The 8639-nt window shown below is 60.3% G+C and overlaps 2 protein-coding genes across 5 annotated transcripts in view; one reads left to right on the top strand and one right to left on the bottom strand.

The window, feature by feature from the left end:
- Positions 1-332: 332 nt before the first annotated feature.
- LOC144223853 (protein unc-13 homolog D-like) lies at positions 333-3151 on the top strand. The gene is made up of 5 exons (XM_077754645.1): positions 333-506; positions 603-723; positions 955-1078; positions 1489-1685; positions 2392-3151. The coding sequence occupies exons 1-5, from the start codon at positions 348-350 to the stop codon at positions 2511-2513; spliced, it is 723 nt and encodes a 240-aa protein (XP_077610771.1). The 5' UTR covers positions 333-347; the 3' UTR covers positions 2514-3151.
- An 860-nt stretch (positions 3152-4011) lies between these two features.
- Positions 4012-8639, bottom strand: part of UNK (unk zinc finger) — a 33882-nt gene continuing 29254 nt past the window's right edge. For all 4 annotated transcript variants that reach the window (XM_077754600.1, XM_077754594.1, XM_077754614.1 and 1 more), the window contains 3 exons: positions 7075-7256; positions 6264-6521; positions 4012-5473 (listed from right to left, as the gene is read on the bottom strand). In XM_077754600.1, the coding sequence (XP_077610726.1) occupies positions 5318-5473; positions 6264-6521; positions 7075-7256 (596 nt within the window). In that variant the 3' untranslated portion in view covers positions 4012-5317. The remainder of the gene's footprint in view (positions 5474-6263; positions 6522-7074; positions 7257-8639) is intronic.

Genomic DNA, 8639 nt, shown 5'->3' with positions numbered 1-8639 from the left:
CGCCTGTGAACCCCCCCTCCCGCCCCGTCTGTCCTGAGGGTGCGTTCCCCTGCCTGAGGTTCAGAACACCCAGTGCTTTCCATATCAAACTGACATCCCGTCTTGGCTGCATGGCTGAAGGGCAGCACTGGGCTGTGGTTGAGGGTGACAGTTCAGGTGACTTCTCAGCTGTACCCCGTTCCCAGGCTCTGCAGAGGGACCTGGAGCTGCAGGCAGCTTCCAGCAGGGAGCTCATCCNGCCTGTGAACCCCCCCTCCCGCCCCGTCTGTCCTGAGGGTGCGTTCCCCTGCCTGAGGTTCAGAACACCCAGTGCTTTCCATATCAAACTGACATCCCGTCTTGGCTGCATGGCTGAAGGGCAGCACTGGGCTGTGGTTGAGGGTGACAGTTCAGGTGACTTCTCAGCTGTACCCCGTTCCCAGGCTCTGCAGAGGGACCTGGAGCTGCAGGCAGCTTCCAGCAGGGAGCTCATCCAGAAGTACTTCTGCAGCCGCATCCAGCAGCAGGTGAGGCTCTTTTCCGCCCTTGTACTCCCTGTGTCCCTGGAGCCCCGCCTCCACTCTGCCCCAGCTGACACTGCCCATGCGCCCCACCCCTACTAGGCAGAAACGGCTTCAGAGGAGCTAGGCGCGGTCACAGTCAAGGTCTCCTACCGCGCCTCTGAGCAGAAGCTGCGGGTGGAACTGCTCAGCGCCTCCAGCCTGCTGCCCCTGGACTCCAACGGTGAGTGCAGGCTGCCCACTGGCCGCTCCCCGAGTCTTTGCTCTTTGGCCCCCCTTCCCCCCACGTCCCTGGCAGGTCTCTCCGGAGCGGGAGCACTGGGTGCAGTTCCTTCATATCGCCAGGAGGGGGCAATGCTGCCAAACAGGGCACAGCTGCAGGGCCCTGGCCGAGGCGGGGAGCCGGGATATCCTTGGCAACGTGGCCTCCCCAGGTGACCTCCCCACTTGCCAGGCTCCAGTGACCCCTTTGTCCAGCTGACCTTGGAGCCCAGGCACGAGTTCCCTGAGCTGGCACCCCGGGAGACACAAAAACACAAGAAGGACCTTCACCCCCTGTTTGATGAGACCTTTGAGTTGTGAGTGGGTCCCTGTACTTGCCACCCTTCCCCAGCCCTGGACTTCCCTCGGGCCTGCTCCTCCCATGCGGGGCCGGTGGGCTCCCCTGAGATGACTGCATTTGGGTCCCAGGGAGGGGCACCTGGCACAGGGGTTTGCTGGGACCCCGGGAGGAGGAGCGGGACTGCGAGGGGAAGGCCCCCACCTGTTGGCCTGAGAGGCTTGCTCCCAGGGAAGGTCTGGGGGCCTTGGTCTGAAGGCCTACAGAGGAGTCAGGACATACTAGGCTGAGAGCTGGCTTTGCGATCCTAATCCCCGCCTGTCTGCCCTCAGCCCTGGCCTCAAGATCTAGCGGTGAACTGTGTGCGTGGGTGGGTGCCAGTGACAGTGGGGTGGGCAGGCAGCTGAGCCCCACTGTCCCCCCACTCAGCCTGGTGCCTGCTGAGCCATGCCGGAAGGACGGAGCTTGCCTCCTGCTCACGGTGCTGGACCACGACACGCTGGGGGCTGATGACTTGGAAGGGGAGGCCTTCCTGCCGCTACGCTCAGTGCCCGGCCTGACTGGGACAGAGGAGCCTGGCGAGGTCCCTCAGACCCGTCTGCCCCTCACCTACCCCGCACTCAACGGTAGGCCTGAGGCCCAGGGTGCAGCAGGGCCAGGCCCGGCCCTGGGGGCGCGGGGGTGGGGCAGCCTGTAAAACCTCAGGCGGTGGGGTGGCCCTCAGGGAAGCGAATGAAGTCGGGGTCAGAGAACTCCCTCCTTGAATGTGGAGGCCGGTGGGGTCTGCGTGATTTTCGTGCTGCCGAGTAGATCTCTCGGTCCCATCAGGAGACCAGGAAGTTTGTTAGGCCAGGTGTGGTGTGGCTCCCTGGCGGGGGAAGGCCACCAGCAGGCTTACGTGGGGAGATGGGCCGAGCCTCTGAGCTGGGGCACAAGCATCCTCCAGGCTGGAGAGTAAGAGCAGGTCACGTGTCCAAGCACTTATTATGAGCCGGCACGACCACCCAATGTGGCAGGTATTACTATTGCCGCTTTACAGATGAGTAAACTGAGGCACAAAGAGGTTAAGTCCCTAGCCTAAGGTTCTCCTATAAAAAGGCAATAGTTGCAGCCTGAGGCGCACCTCAGCCTCTCCCAGTGCAGCTGGGTCGGTGTCTGCGCCAGCGCCGCCGTGCTGGGGGGCAACCTCGGGCTGTCCAGTGAGCTTGGCTGATGTGTCCATCACTCGTTTTCAGGATGGCTGGGGAGCGGGTCAGTGCTGTGTTCTGGCCAGGCACTGCTTACCCCCACCCCCGGCGCCGCAGGCTGACCCCCAAACGCCTCTCTTCGCAGGGGATCCGATCCTGCAGCTGCTGGAGAGCCGGAAGGGTGATCGGGAGGCCCAGGTGTTTGCGAGGCTGCGGAGGCAGCGAGCCAAGCAGGCCTCCCAGCACGCCCCGAAGCTAGGGCGGTAGCGGTGGAGGCTGGGGATGGGGTTGGGGGCTTGAAACGCCTGGGTTCTCCCCACCATAGCGCACCCCACCAGCCTGGCCTCACGCTCCGGAAGGGCCCTGCAAGTCTGGGGACCCGTGTGCGGAAGGCCCAGCATGCAGATCCCCTCTGGTCCTCCTGCCAGAGGGGCCCGTGGTGCTGGTGCCCCGGTAGTATTTACACCCCCTCCTCCCTGCCTCCAGCCCTGGCCTCAGCATCCTCCACCGCATCTCAGCCCCAGCGGAAGGGGGCAGCTGTCTGCACCTCCTGCCCCGGGTCTCCTGTTTGGGAAAAGCTGCTCTGGCAGAAAGCGCTCTGCTCTTTCTGGCGTGTGGATTCCATTCACGGTGGGGGGAGGGAAGGGACCGACCCCGCCAACAACCAAAGATGAGGCTACTGGTGCCCTGAGAGGGGGGAGCCTGGCTCCTCCCGAGGTGGCTACCGACAGCCTTCTGGCTCTGAAGAGGTGAGGACTGGCGGGCAGAGGGGCTGGCTGGCGTGGAGGAGCAGGAGCAGGCAGGACCGCTTGGCCAACCGTGTCTCCTGCGGACCCCCCCCCTGGGACCGTACCTGCCACTTAGAAACTTTCTTAGCAAAAATAAAAAACCAAAACCAAATAACATCCTCTAAGGAACCACGCTGTTGCCCTGCATCGGGGTCCAGAAAATTCCAGTCAGGCCCTGCAAACCCCTCCCCAGCCTTCAGGAGACCTTGAGCTGACCGCCCCCCCTCCACCTGTGGCCGCCTAGCCCCTCACTCCATGTTATAGAGCAGGGAGGTGTGGGAGTGACCGGCGGTCAGACAGGACCCTAGCAGGCACCCCCGCGCGCGCGGCAGCAGCCTAGCACAAGGGCCGGGCACTCCCCAGGGGAGCACTGTGAGTGCGGGTCTTCCCGGAGTGCAGTCGTGTGGCCATCCTAGGGCTTAGGAGTCACAGCCTGACCTGAGGGGAAGTGGCCCCCATGCTGAGTCAGAGCCCAAGGCTGGGTTGTCATTCTAGCTGAGCCCACACAAGTATGATGGGGGGAGGGGGGGGCAGTCAAGATCATCCCCAGGGCTCCTTTCAGCTCGGAGCCGGAGATCCATCCAGGGCGCCTGCGGTGTGGTTTCCTCACAGCCACCTACTAGGCCGGCTAAGAGCAGGGGAGGAAGGCGGCGGCTCAAAGGCTGGGACCCTCATCCTTCCTTTTAGTGCTTTTATGAGAAAAGCTTGGTTCCTCTAGTTGTCTTCTGCAAAACAGCAAGTGAAGGGGTCCCCGCTGATGACAGGGTCCCAGGAGAGTCAGAAGCTTAGGTCTCTGGGTACCTGCAGGCCTGGCTCAGAGGGCACTTGAGCCACCTGGGGGGGGTGGGGGGGCATGGGCTCTGGGGCCCAGGCGGGACTGCAGCCCGGGCTGGGAGGGCCAGGCTGACTCCTCTGGTAACTCAGAGGCCCTTACTGGGGGCCTGCTCTCCCTCACCGTCATGTAAACAAGCTACCACTGTAAGTTCATATTTTATTTCCAATAGGTTTGGAGCTTTGTTGATTTTTGCATTTTTGTAAAAAAAAAAAAAAGTTTTCACTTAATTCATTGAAAGCCCTTTCGTGCTGAGCCCAAGGAGAGCCTGGGCCAGGCCAGACCCTTCACAGCCCTCTTGCTCCCGCCCCAGACCCCCAGCGCTGGGAGCAGGGTGGCCCCCCTCCACCCGCTCTGCCCTCCCGCACCCACTGCATCTTTCTGTACAGAACAATTTTTAAAATGGAAGCTAAGACACAATATACATCGGACAGGCACGCACACACACGTACACAGGCGTCCGCTCCAAATGGGCGGGACGTCAGCTGCACTCAGAGAGCACCAAGGAATGCATACAGAGCCCCTCCCGGGGAGGAGGGCAGGGCCTGAGCCCCACCTTGGTCCTCAGTCCGTAGCTCCTCCCCACCTACTGCCCTGCTAGCTGCCAGAGGGGGGTGGGGTGGGTGATGGGGGGTGGGGAAGCTGACAGCAGCTGGGGGGTTATGAAGAGGGCAGTGCCAGTCTGGTAGGTGGCCCTGGGGCCAGGGGGGCTGCTTTGGGGGCCCAGGGGGAGAGGACTGAGGTGGATCCCTGGCCTCAGGAACGTGAGGGGTAGAACTCCCAGGCCTTGCCCCTCGAGAAGCTTCAAGGGCCCGGGGCTGGGAGGGGGACGGGCCCCTGCAGCTTCGGCCTGCCAGCCCCACACCACACACACATTTGGTACACCTAGGAGCTAGGCTGCTTCGACCCCAGCACGTCCCCTCGGGCCTCACAGCTGGGAGCCAGGTGTGCCCCGGGGATGTCCACAGCCCTGGCTCTCTCCCTGGCCTGGGGAGGTGCAGTGAACAGGGCCTGCCCTGAAGGCTTGGTCCCTCCCCTCAGCCCCTTCCAACCTCCCGCTTGGGCCCCAGGAAGAAGTTAAAACTAGTTAGTTGTCCTACATTTAAAAAGAGACAGAAACGTATCCCCTGCCGAAGGCCAGTGGGCGAAGAGGGGACTTTGTCTCTGCAGTGGAAAAGAGAGAGTGGGCAAGGGGAGGGCTGCAAAATAGTTTTTTCTTTTAAAAAGTGCTTGGTAAGTCTGTTTTAAAGTGTGTGTCTATATCTATGTACAGATATACACACAGACACTGTTCACACACTGCCGCCCACACATACCTGCACACGTACAGAAATGTATACATATACAGAATCATATACATATACATACATACATACATACATACATATATATATACTTTAAAAAGTCCTAGGTAAGAAGATCTGAGCCGGGCCGGGGCCAGGCAAGTGGGGTCACGACTGGAGGGCATGGGCCCGGCCAGGCTGGCAGACTGGGCACTCGCTGCCCTCGGCACAGAGCTCACACAGCACAGCGTGTTGGCACGGCAGCACTGCTCGGTTCTGTTCCTGACACTTAAGGCATTTCACCGACTGCATGTGGAACACGGCCTGTGGGAGAAAGTGACATCATGGTCACCGGTCTGGCCCTGGGTTGGACAAAGAGCTTTCTCAACATTCTTCGCTCCCCGTGGTGAGGAACCTAAGACACAGAGCTCGGTGTGCTCACAGGCCCCGGCTGTGAAGTGAGAGGGCAGAGCTAGAGTCCAAGCCGATGCCCTCAAGGCTCGCAATGTCTGCTTCCAGGGGCGCGGGGGACAGGGGCTCTGCAGTCCCCACCCCGACGGGCTCTCCCGTCCACAAAGCCTCTGCCTCTTGTCTCGATCTTGCAGTGACCCTCGGTCCTCAAACGAGAACAAGGGGGCCTGGCTGCAGACGCCTGGTGAAAGAAAGAACGCGCTTTCTGCTGTGTCTTTCATGCTCCCCGGGGATCCAGCAGGGCACCCAGGAATGCAGACAAAGTAGCCCTGGGGACCTAACTGTCCGGAATGTCTGCTGGTGTGTCCAGAGCGCACAGGAGAAGCATCTCAATGGAAGCAAAGGCCCGGGTGTAGTAATGCAGCTTGGGTCAGCACCCCCCCCCCTGCCGAACTGTGGGGGCTGGAGGGGGTGCGTGTGGGCTCGGATGCCTCCCTGCCTCCAGCGTCCTCACCTCCCAACGAGTGACATTTTCTCCTACCTCCCCTCCCAGAGGGCAGCATTTTGTGTCAGCCCAGCAGCTGGGCAGAGGCCCTCAGAAGGGGTGGCTGTCCCTGGAGCAGTGAGGACCCATCTGTCCGTCCAAGCACTGCTGAGGCTACTGTACACCCCCACCCAGTGCTCCCCTAACTCCTGGGCTGACCTTGTCCACTTGCTCCAGGTGGGCCCGCAGCTGCTTCTGGAGGGAGTAGAGGGTGGAGAGTGAGAGGGCCTCCAGGTCGGAGAAGGTGGGCAGGGCCTGTGCGTCGGGGCCCGAGTGCAGCCGCTCCAGCTCTTCCTGTAGCTTCTTAACCTGCCCCTCCAGCGCGTCCCGCTGCTCCCGGGCCAGCTCGCACTCCGCGCCTGCCGCGCTGGCCCGCTCACCGGCCTCCTCTGCCTCCTTCTTCCAGGCATCACAAGCCTGTGGGCCCAAAACACAGCACCTGGTCATGATGGCCCCCAGCCCCTGCAACCCTCCCCCCTGCGAGTACAGCTCTGGGAGCCTGCATGGGCCATTTGTGGCCACAGGGCCTGCTGGAGAGCTGGGTCAGCTGTCTGGGGAGGGCCCGGGGAGGGGGCTGACACTGCCTGCAGAGAAGGGAGGCTTCGAGATCTGCAAGAGACCCTCTGTTGGTGGGGAAGGGGGCTCAGCCCAGCACGGCAGAGGAGCGCCAGGCCGAGCTGGGCATGCTGGCCAGCACCTGCGGGAGCAGCCAGGCTGCAGCTGGACACAGGGCCCATCTCTGAACCTAGAACACCCTGGAAAGTCAGGGCTTCTGGGGAGAGCAAAGCAGTGCTGTGGCATCAAACCAAATAAGCAACCCACACTGGGAATTCCGGGCCTGGAATTCTGAAATTCTGCTCTGTCCTCCAGGACCCTGGGCCTCCCACCCCTGGGCCTGTTCTGTGTAAGATGGGCTCAGGCTGGATCCCACCAGGCCCTGGGAAGTCAAGTGGGTGTGGGGGCCCAGCACCTGCTTAGCCTGCTTCCAGGACTCCTCCCACTGCTTGATGGTGCTGTTGGCTTCTTCGAGCTCTTGCCGCAGCCGGGCCAGCTCAGCAGCCCCTGGCCCTGACAGGAAGGCAGGAGAAGTGCCTGGGGAGAAGCTACCAGAGGCAAAATGCTCCCAGATGCTGCTATTCATCCCGTTCAGACCTGCCTCAGGAAAGGGAGGAACATCAGAGCTCTGGAAGGCTTTGGACCCAGACCCTGGGCCCCATCCACCCATCTGGAGGCTTCCAGGGGCTGGCTGTGCAAGGCTTCGGCAATATCAGGCCGGGGGATTTCACAGCTATGTACGGGGCCCACAGCTGCATCAGACCTACTGTGGCACCACCTGCTACTCAACACTTGGCACTTAACTTCTAAGGCTTGGCAAGCTCACCTGTAAAGTGAGGTTCCCATCACTCGCCCTACAGGGTGATTCAGGGGACTCAGGAAGGACTTGGAGGGACAGCAGTCTGTAAAGGTGGCAATTTGTGATTGTGACTTGATTGTTGGGCCAGAGAGAGGAGAACCCCCTTACATCTGCTTAGAGGCTAGGGAAGAGATTTGGGGGCAAAAATGTGGGCCAGAGCCTCAGGTGATGGCAGAGCTATAGCAGGAAAAGTTCAGAGAACCTTGACTTATGATGAGGAAACAGATAAAATGTGTTAAGAATCACACAAGCGGTAAACAGTGGAGACGATACACAGTCAGGGCATCTGACTCCAAAGGCTTATTCTCCCCAGTTAGCTGGGCTGAGCGCTCACTCAGCCACACACTCGCTTACTCCTTTGACAGAAGTTTGCTAACAACATGTGCCTGCTCTGTGGCCACCAAGGCAGCCCCTGTCTTCTAGAGGGGACCATCCCCACCTCTGGCCTCATTCTGCCCACACTTCTCATTCTAATAACTTCTTTCTCACTCCCTTTCTACTAATCCAGCCAGGATGTTCCAGAAACCAAAGGATTCTTTCTGGCCTCCAAGCAACACATACACCCAAACTGTGACAGACGTCATCGTGTCTGGACACTCTGGGGTGTGCACTACCAATGAGCCCATCTGCCCTGTCCCCAGAGGTGGGAACTGAGACCAACGAAGCGTGGTCCCGGCAGCAAGCTCTTCCCACGCACCTCCGTCCGCACTCAGGTGGCACTTCCTCTCTTGACCACGCCCAGGTCAGGTTCCCTCTACTATTCTGAATCACAAAGCCGGGCCTCTGACTCCACACAAGAGTGACAGTCTCTGGGTAGGCCCTAGTGTCCATGCACGTCTGCCTCCCTGACTAGACCACAGCTCCGTGGCAGGAGGGACTGTTGAGCTCACACTCTATAAAACTCTGCCCGATAAGTACATGGAGAGGAATGAAAGGAATGAATGTGTGGCCAGTAAGAAGGGGTACAGTCAAGATGCTTCCAGAATATGAACAAGTCAGACAAATGTGACACAAAGCATCTGAAGCTGACAGAATCACCGTAAAATGGAATAGCCACCTTCAAAACTGGAAAGAAGCTTAGAAATCAACGTGTTGCCCTGATCTCTGGTCAGGATATCAAC

The sequence above is a fragment of the Crocuta crocuta genome, unplaced genomic scaffold, assembly GCF_008692635.1.
Source record: "Crocuta crocuta isolate KB4526 unplaced genomic scaffold, BGI_CrCroc_1.0 scaffold50, whole genome shotgun sequence".
In the NCBI taxonomy this organism is placed as follows: domain Eukaryota; kingdom Metazoa; phylum Chordata; class Mammalia; order Carnivora; family Hyaenidae; genus Crocuta; species Crocuta crocuta.
The sequence above is the reverse complement of the archived record's forward strand: the minus strand, read 5'-3'. Positions and strand labels throughout refer to the sequence as shown.